The sequence below is a fragment of the Lolium perenne genome, chromosome 4 (assembly GCF_019359855.2).
Source record: "Lolium perenne isolate Kyuss_39 chromosome 4, Kyuss_2.0, whole genome shotgun sequence".
Taxonomy (NCBI): domain Eukaryota; kingdom Viridiplantae; phylum Streptophyta; class Magnoliopsida; order Poales; family Poaceae; genus Lolium; species Lolium perenne.
In genome coordinates, this window is record NC_067247.2 from 289,370,432 (window position 1) to 289,390,418 (window position 19,987).

The following is a 19,987-nucleotide window of genomic DNA, read 5'->3' on the forward strand; positions in this document are numbered from 1 at the left end:
GGTGCCGTGGTTGGGCGGAGCCTCGCCGGTTATACTTCTCTGCCATTTGGTGTCCATGTTGCCGGAGGTGCGGCGCCCTCGAGCCTGGGCGAGAGGGGATAGGGATCTCCTCTACGGTGACACGGACATGATGGCTGGTTCGAGTCGACGGCTGAGGTGTTCTGACCTGCGCGGCGGCTGCGCTGCCAATCTTTCTGCTGTTTCTTCGTTCGGCGTCTTCAGTCCTAAATCTTGCGTCTTGATGGGCTGTCAGTGTGGCGGTCGACGATAGTGTCCATGATTTCCGCGTGTGGAGGTAATCTCGGTGGATTTCCTGCTCCGGGCAACCCACCCTATGTGACCTTCGTGCTCTAGTTCGAGCTACTCTGCCTCTTGACGGTGCGGCCCCCTTCGACCCTAGGCGAGAAGGTAGGGACCTTCTTCGGTGGTGGAGGCGGATGTCTACACTATGGCGGCGAGCCAGGAGTCGACGAAGGCTGGATCTATCTCCTGGCGGATTTTCTTGGCGTGTCCTCTCCAATGTCTGATCAAGCGGATGGACGAGAGCCTCAACCCGCAAGGGGTGTTTCTTGTAATCTTTTTCCTTGTGGTGTGTGTGCTTGTAAGCTGATCCTCATGTACTTTGTATTTGCCGTTCATGCGTTATTAATTTAATGCAGGGCTTAGGCCTACTCTTTAAAAAAAGTTGTAGGCATCAGGGTTGGCGATGAGGAAGGCCTCACTACTAGGAAAAGGCCTAGCCGTAAGACTGACTTCAGTGGCGCACCATGAAAGCCATGCGCCACTACTACTTTGCAGTGGCGCACCATAAAACAGTGGGCCACTATTACAAATGTAGTAGTGGCGCACCTTGTTTGTGGTGCGCCATTACTAATTCCTGGCAGGAGGCCAGCTCCTACCCCAACCTAATAGTGGTGCACGACGGCGAGGTGCGCCACTGCTACTTTCCTTAGCTATGGCGCATGGCGTAGTGGTGTGCCACTGCAAGGAGGTGGCCAGGGCCCCATTAGAGATGAGAGCCTTAGCAACGGCGCACTGCCGCAGTGCGCCACTACTAGCTATGGCGCACCACCAACATGGTGCGCCACTGCTAAGTTGGGCAGGGGCGTGGGGTGCAGGTACTAGGTGAGCAGTGGCGCACCACGAAGCAGTGCGCCATTGCTATGTGACCTTAGCAGTGGCGCACGGTAACGTGGTGCGCCACTGCTAACCTGGGACCATTTCCTGCTTTTCCCCCTCCACTCACATGTGCCACCCACTTTCCCCAAACACTCTTCCACCACCACCTCCCACCAAATCTGGATATGGTCGTGTTGCTCCTCCTCCCCTCCTCATTTTGACCTCTTCATTCACCCAAATTAAGTGGTAAACTTAATTTTATTCGTAGGTAAGTAAGGGTGAAACTTTCTATAGCTCAATACCTACTCAATCTCAACTTTTTTCCTCATCCAACACTCTCGGTCTCGCCGTATCGGTAACTTTGTTGGTTTTATGCTTTGTGTGTGACCGGTTACGATCGTCTTGCACACGTGTGTGTGCATATATGTTATGCGAAAGCTCCGCATGTGTTGTGCATGCGCGAAGTGCATATGTGTGTGTTGTATGCGAAGCCTCCACATGCATGTGTTGTATATGCGAAGCCTCCACATGCATGTGTTGCATGTTTTTGTTTGCAGGGATTAGAAATGCGATGGAGTTGCCAATATTTTGCCGAAACGTTGATTCATTTCCGTTTCGGTGAATAATGGGCATACTACGCATATACATATGTCCTATTTTTAGGGAAGATCATGCCAAAATTTTCTTTTGGTATACTAAGATATCCATTTTCTCTATACCCGCAGGCGACCATTGTCTGCATGATGAGCGAAGGCGTTGTGGCTAGGTTTTTGAAAGCCGCGACGGCCGAGATGATTAAAAATAACCAAAAGGAGATAAGATGTCCGTGTCGAAGATGCAAGCTGACGAGCCTTATGGACCCTAAAGCCGATATGGTGCGGGACCACCTTCTCATGCGTGGTTTCATGGATGGCTATCGGTGGGAAGGCGACGAAGATGATTATGAATTTGTCCATGGGATTTCAACAAGAAATAAGGAAGGAGGTGAGCACCATGTAGAAGATCCCGGACATGATCAGGATCACAATGTAGTAGATCCTGGACCTGATGATGAGGAAGATCAAGATGGAGGTCATCATGACGATCATGAAGATGAAGACGATGGACCATCGTCGATGGACTGGGTGCAGGACCCTTATCTTCAAGAGCTGCTTCTCAAGCAGACGAGTAACGCAAGAGCTGTCGCCCGAGAGAAAGCCAAGATGGATCAACTGGAGGTAGACGCGGTTACTCCATTGTATGAAGGATGCAGGCCGGAGGATACCCGCCTGAAAGTAACGCTCATGGCTCTGGAGATGAAGGTAAAGCACAAAATGACGGACACATCCTTCAATGACAACATGTCATTCTGACACGAACGTCTTCCCAAAGGTAACACATGTCCGACTAGTATCGAGGAGGCCAAGAAAATCGTGTGTCCTTTGGATTTACCGCATGTGAAATACCATGTGTGCTTGAACGATTGCATCATTTATCGGAACGAGCACGCGGAGTCTACCATATGTCCGGAGTGCGGCGTCAGTCGGTACAAGAAGGGGAAGAAAGCTCCTCGGAAGGTGGTGTGGTACTTTCCGATCACTCCTCGTCTGCAGCGGTATTTCGCGGATCCTAAGCAAGCAAAGCTAATGCGCTGGCACGCGGAGATGAGGAAGGGAGAAGATGACGCAGATGATCCGGACAAAAAGAAAAAGGACAGGATGTTGAGACACCCTTCGGATGCTAGCCAGTGGAATGCGTTGAACCTCGAGTACCCAGAATTTGGGGACGATCCTAGGAACATAAGGCTGGGCGCGAGCACCGATGGAGTCAATCCGTTTGGCAGCCAGAGCAGCACGCATAGCACCTGGCCCGTGTTTGTGTGGATGTACAACCTCCCCCCTGGTTGTGCATGAAGAGGAAGTACATTCAAATGAGTATGCTAATTGAATGGCCGAAACAACCAGGGAACGACATCAATCTGTATATGGGGCTTCTGAAAGAGGAGCTAGCAACGCTATGGGACACGCCTGCCAATACGTGGGACGCCGCCGCGGAAGAATATTTCCCTATGAGAGCCGCACTGCTCACGACGGTGCATGACTTTCTCGGTTACGGATATGTCGCGGGGCAGGTGGTCCACGGATTCAATGCATGCGTCAATTGCATGGACGACACAACGTACCGCCAGCTAGATAGAGATCCCGGGTCCTCGAAAACGGTGTTCATGGGATATCGAAGGTGGCTTCGCGAGGACGACCCATGGAGGAAACGCAAGGATCTGTTCGATGGTCAAGACGAACCACGAAGACGACCACGTACGAGAAGCGGCGAGCAAATAGACGAGCTATTGAAAAATTGGAAAGAGTGCCCACCGCCGGGAAAGAAGCGAAAGGCGCCGGAGCCGCTGCTTAAGGTATGGAAGACGAGGTCTGTTTTCTGGGACTTGCCGTACTAGAAGATCCTCCGTGTGCCTCACAGCCTTGATGTCATGCACATCACGAAGAACGTGTGCGAGAGTCTGCTTGGTACCCTCCTCAACATGCCAGAGAAGACCAAAGATGGGCCGAAAGCAAGGTACGACTTGCAATCAATTGGGATCAGGGAGGAGCTTCACACGGGACGCCCTAATGATGATGATGATGATGATGATGACGATGACGATGATGAGGCAAAGGACACGCAAAGTCGTCGCAAGGGCAAAAAGGCCAAAAAGATCAAATATTACTGCCCTCGCGTGCTTCACTCTAAGTCAGAAGGATATCGAGCAGTGTTTCGACTGTCTCCTAGGAGTAAAACTTCCTTACCGTTACGCGGGGAAGATAAGCAGGTACCTAGACAAAGCGAAGCAGAGGTTCAGCGGGATGAAGTCTCACTACTGTCACGTGCTGATGACGCAGATACTTCCGGTTGCAATCCGTGGGATCATGGACGCGCACGTCCGTGAAACGCTTTTTGGCCTATGCAACTTTTTCGACATCATCTCTCGGAAGTCTGTTGGCGTGAGGCAACTTAGAAGGCTACAGGAAGAGATCGTGGTGATACTGTGCGAGCTTGAGATGTACTTCCCGCCCGCATTCTTCGACGTTATGGTGCATCTGTTGGTACATATCGTGGAGGATATCATCCAACTGGGGCCGACGTTCCTGCACAGCATGATGCCGTTCGAAAGGATGAATGGTGTCATCAAAGGGTACGTTCGCAACAGGGCACGTCCAGACGGAAGCATAGCCAAGGGCTTTCTGACCGAAGAGTGCATCTCCTTCTGCACGAGTTATCTAGAAATCGAGAATCCCGTCGGTCTGCCCGTAAACAGGCACCTCGGGAAGCTCGCTGGATGGGGTCACCGCGAGGGTAGCCGCGAAATGCATGTCAACTTCAAGGGTCGAATCGCCGACTTTGAAAGAGCAAACCTAGTCGCGCTACAACACATAGACGTGGTCGATCCTTGGGTGGTAGAGCACAAAACCTTCATCGCCACGACGTACAATGATCAGGGCCAACAGAGGACGGACAGAGATATAATCAAAGAGCACAACTCAACCTTCACGCGGTGGTTCAAGGACAAGATGCTGACGTAAACTATAGACGAGGATTCTTCTGCCGAAGAAAAACTCATCTTCGCCTTGTCACAGGGCGCCGAACACAACCTGATGACATTTCAGGCGTACGATATCAACGGCTACACATTCTACACCGAGGAAAAGGACATGAAGAGCGATTATTAGAACTCCGGGGTAACGATGGAGTCCTACACCGGTGACATCAAGCAGAGATACTACGGAAAGATCGAGGAGATCTGGGAGCTGAGCTACGCCGGAGAGAATGTGCCGATGTTCCGTGTCAGGTGGGCCAAGAACGTCGTAAAATAAGACCGACATTTCACCACCATGGTTATACCCGAAGCCAAATCCAATACAGCGGGCGCAAAGGTCACCGCGAAATATGAGCCATGGGTACTAGCTTCCCAAGTGGACCAATGCTTCTTCATTACCGACCCGCAAAAGCCCAGCCGTGTTGTTGTGAGGAGAGGCAAAAGGAGCATCATCGGAATGGATGGAGCCGCCAACGAGCTAGACTTCGACCAGTACGGCGATCCGAAGATGGAAGATGACGACGACGATGATGAAGAACCATACACAACAAGAAGAAGCAGGACCACCCTACCTAAAGGCCATCCATTCAAGAGAAGAAGTCTAGGAGTTCCGGGGCTAAATTATTCAACCGCGAGAAAGAAGGGCAAGAAGATTGTGAAAAGATAATTATGTATCATTTTCTTGTATGAATAATGGATGTCATATTGTTAATATACACATTGTACCGATCAAAATAGACATATAATTTATATTTTTGGATATTTTCTACATTCTATAGTATTTTAAATATTCTATAATTATAATTATTTATGCCTTTTATTTTGGTGTATTATGCTGTTTATTACCGCTGGGTTAAATCATTTTAAAAAAAAGTTAAAAAATTGGGGCCGCCAGGGTTCGAACCTGGCCGGCCAGTGTAAACCAAGCAGGGTACAGATAGCTAGCCATTGAGGTACGGTGCAGATCTTGTCAAGGTACCATCCATTTTGTTTTTGACCCTATCCTAAAGTCGTAGTGGCGCACCACTAGTGGTGCGCCATTGCTAAGAGTCACTGTGGGGCACCCCGAGCAGTGCGCCATTGCTTAGGGGGGTCGGGGACTTAGCCAAATCCCTGTCCTCTTCTTCTCCCCATCCCCATTCACCATTCCCCAATCCTCTCTGACGACGGCGGCCTCCTCTCCGACGCCACCTCCCCGGCGACACGAGTGACCCCGGCGACGCCCTCACCACCCCGGCGACGCCCTCCTCTCCTCGCCACCCCAGCAACGCCCTCCTATGCATCGTCACCGACGCCCCCTCGATCTTGATCTCCGGCGGCCAGATCCCCTCGATTCCCCTCCTCCCACCGGCGGGTGCCTCTCCCCATTCACCACTCCCTCTCCGCTGGACTCGCCGTACTCGTTGCGCCCTCCTCTGCATCGTCACCGACGCCCCCTGCTCAGGAGCAGGAGCAGGAGAAGCACGTCGCGCCGCCCTCGACCGCTGACGTAGCCTCCAAGGTAGCCCCCGATGCCCCTCCTCCTCATCCTCATGCTTGCTGTTAGGTGCCGCTACTTGCTAGGTGCTTGCTGCCGCTGCTTGCTGCTGCTAGGTGTTGCTGCTTGCTAGGTGCTTGCTGCCACTGCTTGCGCTGCTGTTAGGGTTAGACGAATGTTGGATTTTTAATATTGTTGTTGCTCATGATGGATTTTTAATATTGCTGCTTGCTGCTGCTCATGATGGATTTTTAATATTGATGTGCATAGCTAGGTACCATCATTCATCAAAGCATCCAAATGTTGGGTGTCTTCAGAGATGAATGTTAACTCTGTATTTGATGTTAGCTATAGCATTATTGAAAATGACTTGAGCACTGGCATTCATTGATGCAAAACATTTGAGTTTAGCTTAGTTTTCTTTAAATGACTTAGTTTAAAACATTTTTGAGAGAAAAACACAAACATTCTGTTTACTAGCAGTTCATGCTAACATGGATAACATAGGGGTTGTCAAGATGCTTGATAGTCTAGTGAAGCAAAAGAAAATTGCTAAGTAACTAGTCTGTGCACCTTATGCAAACCTAAGTATATACTTCTACAGCTAGTGGATTTCGGTGAAGGGTTGTACTATATATTTTTGATAAGAACAGATGATGTACTTGATTCTTTGGCCCTGGCAGCATATTATTGAATTAATTAGGAAAACACAATGTCTAATCATGTTTGAGTTTGATGTAGAAGTGTTCAACTTTTAAGAGTTGATTTGGCCACTAAAAGGAAATTGCACTTCAACTTTATGGACAAATATGCAATATTTCTGTTTTTAAGGGATCGATGCAAGTATCTGTTCTATAAAACTATGCAGTATCTACTGCATATAATTTCAGCAGAAAGACAGCAGAGTGTGTAGCTTGCAGCTACTAGCTATTGCATGCTTGAGCTGTATTCTGAGTATAGTTTCTCTGTTAATTAGCTACTAGCTACTAGCTAGCATGCATATTAGTGCTAGGTGCTGCTGCTAGCTAGCATATTCGTGCTAGGTGCAGTTCTTTAATTTCTGTCATCATAGTAGCAACTGTAGCTCTTTTATTTTAGAGGTGAGGTGCTGCTAGGTTTTCAAACAATCTGCATAGCTTGTTTTTTAGAGGTGAGGTGCTGCTAGGTGCATGTGCTAGGTAACTCTTTTATTTTTAGAGTTCAAAGCTTACTGAATTTTTATTTTGAAAATTTGCAAGGCTTGGAGCAGGAGCAGGACAAGCACGCCGCCGTCGCCCTCGACTGCTAACGCCGCTGCAGAAGACCGCCGCCGCATCCTCCAAGGTAGCCCTCTAATAAGCTTGCTGATGTACCCTTTATTTGGATAGCCATTTTGTACTAGCTTGGTAGGGAGATGTCTTAAGTGCACAACTTAAGGGCAGATTGAACAACTTCATATTTAAGAACTGCATTTTTGTACTAGCAGTCATCATCAAATGAAATGGTTACTGAATTTTTCAGAGTTGAAAATGCCAGTTGTTGTGAAAGTGATAGCACTGATGTTCTTTTATTTCTGCTATAGTAGTAGCAAGTGTAGCTCTTTTATTTTCAGAGTTCAAAGCTTACTGAATTTTTATTTTTATGTTTTGCAAGGCAGAGTTGAGCACCTGACCACCGCCCTCGCATCTTCCTCGTCCTAGAGCAACACGTCAGCTCTCTGTGACTCCTCGCGACTCACGGTGAGCAACACCTTACGTCTCCTGCTTGCCGGTGCTGGTGTGAGCTGCTGCTGGTGCTGGTAGCTGCTGCTGGTGCTGGTAGCTGCTGCTGGTGTTGGCTGCTAGCTGCTGCTGGCTGATGGTGCTGGTAGTTGTTGCTGGTGTTAGCTGCTGCTAGCTACTAGCTGTTGCTGCTTGCTGTTGATGCATGCTGCTAGCTGCTGCTGCTTGCTTGCTGTTGATGCATGCTGCTAGCTGCTGTTGCTTGCTTGTTGTTGTTGCATGCTGCTAGCTGCTGCTAGCTTCTACTTGCTTGCTGTTGATGCATGTTGCTGCTTGCTCTGGATCTGTTGCTGCTGCTTGCTTGCTGTTGGTGCTCAGCTGGTGTATATGGTGTCATATTTTTGTGCATGTGCCATGGTGCTCAGCTGGTGTATATGAGGAACAATTGTACATGTGCCATGGTGCTCAGCTGGTGTATATGGTGTCATATTCTTGTGCAGGGATCGACTGAGTTGCCCATTATCGCCGAAATGTTGATTCATTTCCGTTTCGGTGAAAATGGGGCACTCATATGTCCATAAATTAGCATAGGTCATGCCCAATTTTTCCGTGGAAATTTGCGATAACTTTATGCATTTTTTCCTACTTAGTTCTAACATGGCCGACAACGATGAGGCCGGCGGCAGCGGCAGCAAACCATTCTGGATGATAACCGATGAATTGGAGATGATGGAGTCACAACCTCGCCGCGACGACGGCGAGGATGATGGCACCGATCCAGACTACCGAGCGGATGATGCCGTCGAGGGTGCCTCCACTGAAGATGGTGCCGCCGAGGATGACACCACGGATGCCGACGAACACATGGACGGCGGTGAACACACGGACGGCGGCGAGCCGAGGAAGCAACGGAGGGAGCGTCGCCCTAATGTGCTCAGCACCGTGAAGCAGGAATTCACCGAAGTGGACGCCAGTGGGCATCCAACGGCGCCCCCTGAACTAGTCAAAGGGTACTCGGCCCAACTCGGGTGCATCCTCCGGAGCACGGTCTCGATCAACACCGAGAACCTCAGGCATCCTGACCGAGCGAATTTGCGCTCCCTCCTCTTCACGAAGCTGCACGAACGATACGAGTTCCCGGTGGACTGCTCAGAAAAATGTCTCATGCGGAACAAAGTGCACAATGCCGCCCTCACGAAGATGAGCACCGCCCTCGCTAGTTGGCGGACTCGAGTGGATAAAATGATTCAGAAGGGCGAGTGTTACGAGAAGATCAAGGAGTCAAATCCTTCTATCACCGAGAAAGACTACGGTGATTTCAAGATCAAGTGCGAGAGCGAGTCAACGTCGGATTCTAGTCAGTGGGGGAAGGACATGCGGAAACTGAACTTAGGCACCCACACACTTGGTCCTGGCGGGTTTAGGGCGGCGCAACCGAAACGGGACGCCCAGGATAAGGAGCATGTGAAGAACGGCCTCCAACCCCTCTTCTCATAATACAAAAACAAGCAAACCAGGCAGTTCCTCCTGGCCCGGTACCGTGTTGACCCGAAAACAAAGGAGCTCACCACCAATCCGGAGGTGAAGGAGTTTGAGGCTCTTCTGGTAAGGAGTGCACCCGCTTAATTAGCTCCTTTATGATTGCATTTGAATTGATGAATCCAAATTACTAAGTGGTTCATGCATGTTCCTCCCGTAGGATAAGGAGGAAGCTGAAATCAGTAGCGGCGCGGGGTCCACGAGCTCCTCGCAGTGTGCCCCTTGGGACAACCCTTTAAATAGGGCGTTGAATGCCCACAAGAAGAGGGATCCATTGAGTAAGCCGACGTCGGCTGGTCATGTGGTCGGTGAAGGATGCTCTATGAAATGGTCGGATTACTACAAGTCGGGGAAAAAGGAGAAAAAGGCCACCATCGATGAGAAGGAGGTCGCACATCTCAAGGCACAAGTTGCGCAGATCCCGACATTGGTCGAGGAGCAAGTGTGACAACAAGTGCAACATATCGTGGAGACCCAACAGAGGACGCAACGGCAACAAGTGGAGGACCAAGTGGGCAACACGCTAAGCTCTATCATCCCTACCTTGGTTGCCGGTCTGGACGCGTGGTATAGGGGAGGGAAAAAGGGGCCTCCCCCGGTTCCCAGTTTCGCGAGCAGCAACTCACACAACGTGGAGCCATCGGTGAGTCCGCTGGCGGCAACAATGGTGTCTCCGGCGGCGTAAACCTTGGTGGCTCCGGCGGTGCCAACATTGGTGGCTCCGGCGGCGCCAACATTGGTGGCTCCCGCGGCGCCAACCTTGGTGTCTCCCGCGGCGCCATTACTTCGTCTCAATGCACCCGTCGCTGCGGATAATACGCCGCCCGGCACCGTGCCAACAAGCGGCCACTCCATCAGTGGCACGCCCACCGCCGGCGGTGCCTCGACCTTAGCCGAGCTGGACGCCATCACGGTAACCAACGCTCGTCTCCGATGACTTCCATATCCTTGCCTTTGACTAGCTAGCCATCCATAATGCCCTACATGTTTTCCGCAGGGTGCCGCCGCCGACGTCCCATGCACTCTCCTGCATTTTGTGAACGGCGAGTTGATCGATGTTGCCAAGGCCAAAATTGTTCAACCGAGCAACCGCCAGTTACACGGTGTACCCATGGCACCCGACGTGTATAGGATTCAACTGGTTCGGGTGCTTAGTGGCTACGACGACGTGGTACCTCCCTTTCAACCCCATGGTGCCGACGAAGATGAGGTCCTTACCCTCCACCAATGCTTCAATTGGTCCATGGTTTGGCCAAAGAGCCAGATTCGTTTGGGGGCGAGTGACACCACCCCACAGATAGCACCCCAAGCCGTGCCGGCGCCAAGCCATGGCAAGACCACCACAACGGTGCCGCCATCAGCCGACGAGCACATGCATATGGCACAGGATCCGCACGATGGTCCGGACGAGGACAGTACGTTTGCCAACCTTGACTGCAACTTCAATTTTGCGATGGACTATGATCTCCTTGGCCAACCCTCTCAAGCTGCCGCCGAGGGGAAAACCTATTGCAACAAGAGGCGCCTATTCTGTTCTCAGGAGACGCCTCCAGCTGCCGACTTCACCGAGACTCAGCCGATAGCCGAGGTGAGAAGTGTTATCAGTCCTAACACACTGAAGAAGGCTTGCGAAGAGGAGAATGCAGTCCCAATACATACGAAGCCGAAGGGACGGAAAAGAAAGAAGAAGGACGACAAGTCTGCCAGCCAGCCGACACCGATCCGTGCTCAAGATGGGCCACCAGTACCCAAGGATATGGAGTCGAGGGTGCATGTGTTGGGTTAGCCGATGCTAATTAAAAGATTGTACGATGCTTCACCCGGTCCTATGCGATCTCTGGTGGACGGTGTTTGGCATATGGAGGAGCAGCATCTCAAGGAGAAAGATAATGGATACCCGGTGTATGTGGCCAAGGTGCCCTCGGGCCATGGCTTTGTCGATAGCGGCTTCGCCCAGAAGATCTTCTTGCGGTATGATGACATCTTCGCCATGTTGAACAGTTATCCGCCGCACTACACCTTCGTTCGCCTATACTCGATCAGTAAGGCGATGTGGATCATTAGAGACAAGACCCCGAGCATCGCGATAGCCGACCCCTTCTACATGTGTGCCGTCCACTTGGCCAGCGCCGGTGACCGGAAAGTGGCATCTGAGTACCTCAAAGGCTTCTTTCTAGCGAACCAGAAGAAGTACAACCTCCTCCTGCCTGTATTTCCCGAGTAAGTCATCCCCTCACCGGTCTTAACACGTGATATTTTTAGATTTCTATCGTCCTGTTCTTAAAAATTATGTGTTCTATACGCAGAGACAATACCTGCACACTCATCTCCATAACCCCGAAATATTCCATGGCCACATACTTTGATGCGGAGAGTAAGTCAAGCACGAACTACACGAATGTCAAGGCTGTACTTGATGATGCTCTCAATGGCTACGTCAAAGCTAAATGCATCATGGAGAGGCCAAATCGTAGGTACGGGAAGCATGTGTTCAAGCAAATAACAAATTTCCCCTGCGTCAAGAAGCCGCCTTCTAGTAAGAAGGATGCCTACTACGCCCTCCACCACATGGAGGTGTTCATACGGGACCAGCAGCAGCTTACGCTGCCTGAGCATCTCAGAGAATGGGGCAACGGCTTGTCGCGGATCCGGGACGACGGCATCAAGCAAGAGTTCTTTCGCATCCAAGTAGAGTTTTGTGAAATCATCTTTCAAGATGTCATTAGAAGCGCGGGGGAGTTCTATGCCGGCTATCAGCCGTCAAACAGTGACATAAACACAATGCTCCAAATGTAGGGTGACGACTACCGCTCATGGATGTGCTTGAAGAAAGGCGGCGGTTTTATCCATGCTCCGTCGTCTGTTTAGCCGAGTCTTGATGTGCGAGCCTAGTTATGTAGTTGTGAACTAAAGACGAGCTTGTGTTGTAATAAACTTTATCCAACACTTTACTTGCATGTCTGTTTAATTAGTTTCGACGGTTGTTGAACTTATATGTAATCGATGCTATTAATTACTAGTTCGGCTATGTTTGTTTCATTTTGTTTGCATATGCCATTTAGTTGATACCACTTGGCTCTTTCTTCCATTTTAGTGCCGATGATTAGAATGTTCGGTCAACTGTACACTCCAGGGTGACGCCAGTGAGCCTGGTGTGATGGCACAAATATCAATCTCTTGTGCATCCTACCTGGCCTCACTGACGCCATCCCGGAATGTTCATATTTGTTTCGACCAACAATGTATGAGGCCCTCGTCATTCCATTTGCTTTGGTTTTTCAGAATGCCGATGATTAGAATGTTTGGTCACCTATACACTTGGAGGAGGGGCTAGTGAACCTGGTGCGATGACACAAATATCAATCTCTTGTGCATCCTACTTGGTTTCGCTTACCCCTTCTCTAAATGTTAATATTTGTTCCGACCAACAAAATATGAGGCATTCCATTTAGTTCATAATAGCTACTTGTCTCTTATTTGAGTTGGCACTTCTTAATTGCATTGGCCATTCTTCCATTTTAGTGCCGATGATTAAATTTTGTGGTCACTACACTTGGGGGAGGCGTCAGCGAGCCTGGTGTGATGACACAAATATCAATCTCTTGTGCATCCTACTTGGTCTCGCTAACACCTTCCCTAAATGTTAATATTTGTTTGGACCAGCAATGTATGAGGCTCTTTCTTCCATTTTAGTGCCGATGATTAGAATATTTGGTCAACTGTACACTCCGGGGTGATGCCAGTGAGCCTGGTGCGATGACACAAATATCAATCTCTTGTGCATCCTACCTGGCCTCACTGACGCCATCCCGGAATGTTCATATTTGTTTCGACCAACAATGTATGAGGCATGCCTTTTAGTTCATACTACTTGGATCGTTTTTGAGTTTGCTCTTATTCGTTGCAAACATCTATGAGCGTGCACTAATGTTTCTTTGGCTTGTTCATATATGTGCAGATATGACGTGGTATGTCGTGTACAAGGGCAAGGTTCCCGGAGTCTACAACGACTGGGAGGAGTGTCGGAGACAGGTTCACCGTTTTAGCGGTAACAGCTACAAAGGGTACACCACTAGAGCGGAGGCCGAAGACAGATACGCACGCTATCTGGCGGGAGAGAGGACGGAGCGGAGGAGGAACCGGATGAAGACCACTTTCATCGGGACGGTGCTAGTAGTGACTCTAGCTCTCTTCTATGTGATGCTAGTGATGCTAGTTTAGATGATCGACCTTGTGTAACCACTAGCTCATTTGTGACTTGTAACCCCGTAACACTTGTCTAATATTTGAAATCTTGTGAATCATGGAGCCTATGTGAAGGACTGTGTATTGGTATATTGTGCTGTTGTATATATGTGTTATATATTTCTGTATCTATGTTGTTATACTGTGCTATACAACATGTACAAATACCTGCCAGAAATACAAAAAATAAAAACAAAATACTAGCAGTGGCGTACTAGAGGACCATCAGTGGCGCACGACCAGTAAGTAGCAGTGGCGCACTAGTTTGGACCTTGTGGCGCACTACTCTCTGATCCCCTTTCGAAAGTAGCAGTGGCGCACCGCAGCTGCCAGCAATGGCGCACGTCTGAGAGACTGCAGTGGCGCACTTGAACAGGCAGCAATGGCGCACGTCTGAGAGACTGCAGTGGCGCACTTGAACAAGCAGCAATAGCGCACCAGAACGCCATAACAGTGGCGCACCCCAGGAGGTAGCAGTGGCGCACCTACACCATACAGTAGTGGCGCACTGCTGCAGAACAACAGTGGCGCACCCCTGTGGAGTAATAGTGGCGCATCATTGGACTTGTCAATGGCGCACCACGTAGTGCGCCACTGTTACTTAGGGTAGTTGTGGCGCACCACTAATGCGCCACTACTAAAACTTAGCAGTGGCGTGATAACAGTGGCGCACCACTAGTGCGCCACTAATTGCCCTTTTCCTAGTAGTGCCTCGGCGCCCTTGAAGATATTGGTGACGGAGTCCTTGGCCTTGGTGATCTTGTCCTTGACTTCCACTCCTGGCAACAGCTTGTAAGTCACGCTCCCACCGCTGGCGGTTGTCTCCACCTTGATGTGCGACGTGGCTGTCTCAATCGCCGTGCCGATGCCGCCACCCTCGATGAGAGTCGACTTGCACTCACACTTGTCCGCGTCCACAAAGTCGAGCTTCTCCTTCATGAAGCTAAAGGGCATGGCTGCAAGATCAACGGCGTGTTATGCTACTGCTTTGGCCTTAGGTGACGATGTGAAATGAGTGTACATCACTAAATGTGTTGTGCGTGTACCTGACGTGAAGTTGAACTGCCTGACGCTCCCGATGTTGCCTTCTCCCTCGATAGGGTGGGCGGTGGCAACGATGTGGGGAGCAAGCTTGGGGGCTTGGGTGTGCCAGTCCATGACGCCGGCGCGGAACAGGCGCTGTGCGGCCACCGGCGACTCGATCTCGACGGTCCAGCTGTTGGTGGAGGCCATTGCTGCAGTGATCTACTCTGAGTTTATGACCGGCTGGTGCAAGTGACGAGCTGAAAGGTATTGCAGTGCAGGAGCTCCTTGGTTGCCTGGACTGCGGAGAAGTGAGAATAGGGCTCGAAAGCCGGAGTTAGTGAAACTTGGCCGTATGGGTCTGGTAAGTGGAGACCGGCCGGCCGGTGACCGGTGAGGGCGCGAGGCGCCAAAGTGCGCATCGAGTTTTTTTCCATAATGGATATGGCCCCCTCGGTCGGCTATGCTTTTATGATTGTTCATTGTTGGGCATTGCTGGTCTGGAGGCACACGTTAATCTATAGAGAAAAGGGACGAATATGTTATCAAATCGGCATCACCATCACGTGGGTAAATGAGAAGAGAAAAATGAGGAGAAGAATGGATGTCTTAATAAAAGAAACACCCAATATTTGTTGTCGGTGTGGTTTGAAAGAAGAAACCAGACTGAACTACTGAATTGATTCGAAACATAGCACAATTGCGTAGTTGCACTACGGCCTTGTGTAGTTTTCTGACACGGAATATATGTTTGGTGCCGTAGGACTCGGTATGTTTTCTAATGTAATTGAATTTCAGCTATGCCTGTAAACTTAATAATTTTACACTAATCACCTCATTCAACCATCTGTTTCTCATGGTGCCATGAGGGCATGAGGCCATGACGATCCTGAATCACCGGTCAGAACGAAGAAACAAACTGAAATACTGACTCACGTACTCTCGTGTTTTTTCTATAGGTAAGCCACTGAATGACTGAATACAAGTTTAGTGCAGTAGGACTCAGTATTTAATTTGAAGTGAATTTCAGTTTTTCCCATTAAAATTTTATATTCTCGCACTAATTACCTCATCTAGAATTATTTCATGAAATTTACCCTTATATAGCGAACAGTCTTGCAAGATCTGCTCCCTTCAAAAAACGTGCTTGTGTTCGGGCCGGTGGATAACGATCATCGAGACCATGTGGTGGGCCAAGTTGGAGCTAGTTTAACCATCTGCTGTGCATGGCACCACGTGTTCATGACGACGGTGAATCACTGTTAGAACCCTCAAACATCTTTAGATTAGAATGTGTAAAATCTGGCAAAAAAGTTGCTGAAGGGATAATTAGGGATAAATTCTATTAAGTGAAATAATCGCAAGAATGTCAAACTTAGGGGTAAAAACTACAAATAACTCTTTTATGTTAGAATTCAATATTTTTAACCCAATGCAAATATGGAACTACGTGTGCATATATTGTCAAGGCAAATGATTCAATCTACCGGAACGATCTGAATCGGCCAGGCATTGAGGCACACATGTGCTCTTCTCTCTCTCCCTCCCTCCCTTCCTCTCTCATATGTTGCTCTGTCACCAAGCCGTCCTCGGCTAGCTCGTAAACAGACCTCGCCTTTACTCTGCTTCCACCAAGCATTCTCCACCTCTATTCTCTTTGTTGTCTCTCGCCCTCCTCTTCTCTGCTACTAACAGTAGAGGTCACAAATATCATTTACGACCTCATGATAGATCACAGGCTTGTACTTAAAAGCAAAGCCATCCACCTTGTCAGAGCTTAGAGATGACAGTGCAAGAGTGGATGTGTCTAGCTTAGCGAGGTTGATAGGCTCCGGTGAACTAGATAACTAGATTAGTAGGCAACGAGCCCGTAGGAGTTGTCTTCGTCCCGTGATTTTTTGCCTTCCTTTTGCTCAGCGGATGATATAGCACATCGTTGGTATGCACCTTTGCTTCACTCACGGGCCGTCTGGCTTTCTTCTTGGCCTCCTTTTACTTCTCCATGTCTCTTGTCCCTCCACCATGATGCCAACTCTTGTAGCTCTCCTTCTCCTTGATAGCATTTTGAACTTCCTCATTGCACCACCATGTGTATAAGGCGTGTACAACTTACCTTTAGTCACCACAAACACCTCTCTAGCTACCTTCCAAATGTAAGTTTCATTTTCAGGGACTTGCGATCCACATCACCCTCGTCATCTCATGGCCCTTCCGTGAGCATCATGTATTTAAAGGTATTTTGTGTTTCCCATTTGAATTTCCACCACTTCATGTGAGTTTGGCACCTTAATAAATTTGTCCCGTTAAACATGTGTGTGAAATTGTAAATTGGACAATGCAAGATTATGTTGTGCCACAACATACTCCATAGGTATCACTTTACTATCTAAACAAGTCTGCATATCCATTCTCCTAGTAAGGAAAAAAATTAGTCTGGTCAGAGTGTTGGATCCAACTAAAGGTCACTAAATGAAATATCTTTTTCCTCAAGAAGGTGTTAGCTAACAACAGGTCGTACTCTATTGCAAATTGTAAATGTTCTTACACTCTTGGTTTCCATCTCCATACCGAGACATGCACCCCCCCCCCCCCCCCCCCTCTCAAACACCTTGTTAGTTGCACCCACATGACTACTGAGATCCCCTTCAATGAAGAGCTTCTCATTTGTCTAACCATCCGCTCTAAGTCCTACCAGAATTATCTCGTGATCATTCTAATGTTTTTTTTGCGAATATGTGATCATTCTAATGTTGAGGTCTCCTTGTAGGGTATCAACACTAATAACTTCCACAACCAGATTTTCAACAGCTAGTTTGACTAGGATAATCCTATCATGTTGTCTCTGGACATCCGCTACCTCATTCTTACGGATCTTATCTATCACGATGCATATGACAGTTCCTATTTCAAGGTAAGTCTGAGTACCAAAGCTTGAAGCTGACATTCTCTACTTCCTCGCCTTTTGAAACTCTCCTTTAGTCTTGGGCAAAAAAAAATTGTACGCCTCTAATAACAACATCAACAAACTCTATAGCTTCGTTGTTAAAGGCCCTGCATTCCAACTACTCATCCTCCTATTTTCCTTGACTAGCTTCCTAACCCTTAGCATCCGCCAACTAAAACGTGAAGACCATTGCTCATGTACCACCAAATGGGTGATGTATCGGCACTTTCTCATTTAACACCGTACCGGGTTCCGATATGGCGTGTCACTAAGAGATTTTGTTGGGTTTCATTCATAGGAATGTTGTGTTTTTATGTTGGCTTGTCAACCATATATCACATCTCTTCTCCTTTACCCAGGTTTTGGGCTTGCTATGCCTAAACAATAAACATACGCGGAGATCGGGAAATGCTATGGACATACCTATAGAAAAATGAGAGCACCCACTCACGGATTGTACACTCATGCTTTTGTTCCTATGTTACATTGTGCAGCGAGACATATCTACGATCCGACCGCCACCCATGCTGTTATTATCTTTTAGGTTGTCATTGAGTTCGCTTCATCATCAGTAGATATGTACCAAACGCATCATACGGCACCTCTTGTTCTTGCCTTCAATAAATTCTCACATATATCTAGCCAATTTAACTTATTTTTGGCTATATGCGTTCAATGTTGTTTCTTTGTGTTTTGTTTCCATTTTGTCGTGTTATGTAAGATTATATGTGGACTTAATATATGATCATCTCCACCTATTTTAGCATGGGAACCATTGTATTATTTTGTAATGTGGAAGAATCATTCCCCAAGATGATTTCAAATGAAGAAGTTGCAGAATACATACTGACTTCCCATTCCAAAACAGAGCACCACTTCTTGAATAACTTTTATTCACTTGCAAAACGAAGATGTAAATACATAGCAAAAACAACAAAAAGGTATACACTCTCAAATCACAACTTTCCATGGCACACTTCTTAGGTTCACACATCCTGCCTGGTGATCTCTCGCCACCTTGAGGGCAGCTTTTTATTTGGATGGAAAGAAAAACACTCGCACATATAAGGAACGCCGCATTATTGTATAAATATTTCTCCCACTGAATGAAGTGATTTAGTTGTAGGCATCCGGGTTGGCGACGAGATAGGCCTCGGCGCCTTTAAAGATGTTGGTGACGGAGTCCTTGGCCTTGGTTATCTCATCCTTCTCTTCCACTCCCGGCAGCAGCTTGTAAGTCGATTCCACCTTCACCACACTCCCACCGCTAGCCGTTGTCTCCACCTTGATGTGCGACGTGGCTGTCTCAACCGCCGTGCCGATGCCGCCACCCTCGATGAGGGTTGACTTGCTCTCACACTTGTCTGCGTCCACGAAGTCGAGCCTCTCCTTCATGAAGCTAAAGGGCATGGCTGCAACATCAACAGCCTGTTATGCTACTGCTCTTGCCTGAGGTGACATGAGTGTACGTGTGTGGCGCGTACGTGTACTAACCTGAGGTGAAGTTGAACTGCCTGACGCTGCCGATGCTGCCTTCTCCCTCGACAGGGTGGGCGCTGACCACGATGTGGGGTGCAAGCTTGGGAGCCAGGGTGTGCCAGTCCATGACGCCGGCACGGAACAGGCGCTGCGCGGCCACCGGCGACTCAATCTCGAGTGTCCAGCTGTTGGTAGAGGCCATTGCTGCGGTGATCTACTATGAGTTTATGACCGGCTGGTGCAAGTGATATGAGCTGAAATGTGTTGTAGTGCAGCTGCTGCTTGGTTGCCTGGAGAGCGGAGAAGTGAGCGCTCTAAATAGGGCTCGAAAGCCGGGGTTGGTGAAGCTTGGCTGGCCATTGTGGAATTTGTGGGCGTGGTGAGTCAAACCGGGCCTAGTTTCTCGAAAGTAGATGGCTCTGTCTGTCGACTAAGCTTTTCTCATTGATGGGTCTGGAAGGACAGGTCCTAAAGCTCAAACTTTTTTTAAGATATATTTTTTTTTAGCTAAAGGCGAAGATTTGTTCAAATTGGCAGCAAAGTCCGCGTGTGCAAAATGTTCGAGAATGATAAAAGGGGAATGATGACCGACTCCTGACCAAAGCAAGGGGATAGAGTTGCTAGTCACGGTTGGTGTTGCTAGTCAAAGCTTAGCTAGCATACTTGCATAACTTGATTTAGCTTTACCAAGTTTCTTGTAGGCAAACCACGTAATGAGATTCAGATCAGACACTTGGTGCCAGAGAAAGGAAATTGCAAGGGAACAGATACACAATTATATAGTGCGATCCAGATGCTACCTCCTTTGTCAAAATTCTTCGCAACATTTCAGGCGTTGCTTAGTTTTTACAAACTCGACTCCGGCAAGAAGGCTAAAAACTACAATAAGA

The 19,987-nt window shown here is 48.6% G+C and overlaps 1 protein-coding gene and 1 long non-coding RNA gene across 2 annotated transcripts; one reads left to right on the forward strand and one right to left on the reverse strand.

Moving 5' to 3' along the window:
- The first annotated feature begins 14,267 nt into the window (after positions 1–14,267).
- Positions 14,268–15,364, forward strand: LOC127295729 (uncharacterized). Its single transcript, XR_007848062.2, has 2 exons — positions 14,268–14,649; positions 14,752–15,364. It is a non-coding gene; the product is annotated as an uncharacterized lncRNA (long non-coding RNA).
- A 3,130-nt stretch (positions 15,365–18,494) lies between these two features.
- On the reverse strand, positions 18,495–19,400 carry LOC127295728 (pathogenesis-related protein 1). The gene is made up of 2 exons (XM_051325715.2): positions 19,113–19,400; positions 18,495–19,030 (listed from the first exon to the last, which is right to left on the reverse strand). Exons 1-2 carry the CDS (start codon positions 19,297–19,299, stop codon positions 18,735–18,737), a joined length of 483 nt encoding a protein of 160 aa, XP_051181675.1. The 5' UTR covers positions 19,300–19,400; the 3' UTR covers positions 18,495–18,734.
- Between the last annotated feature and the right edge of the window lie 587 nt (positions 19,401–19,987).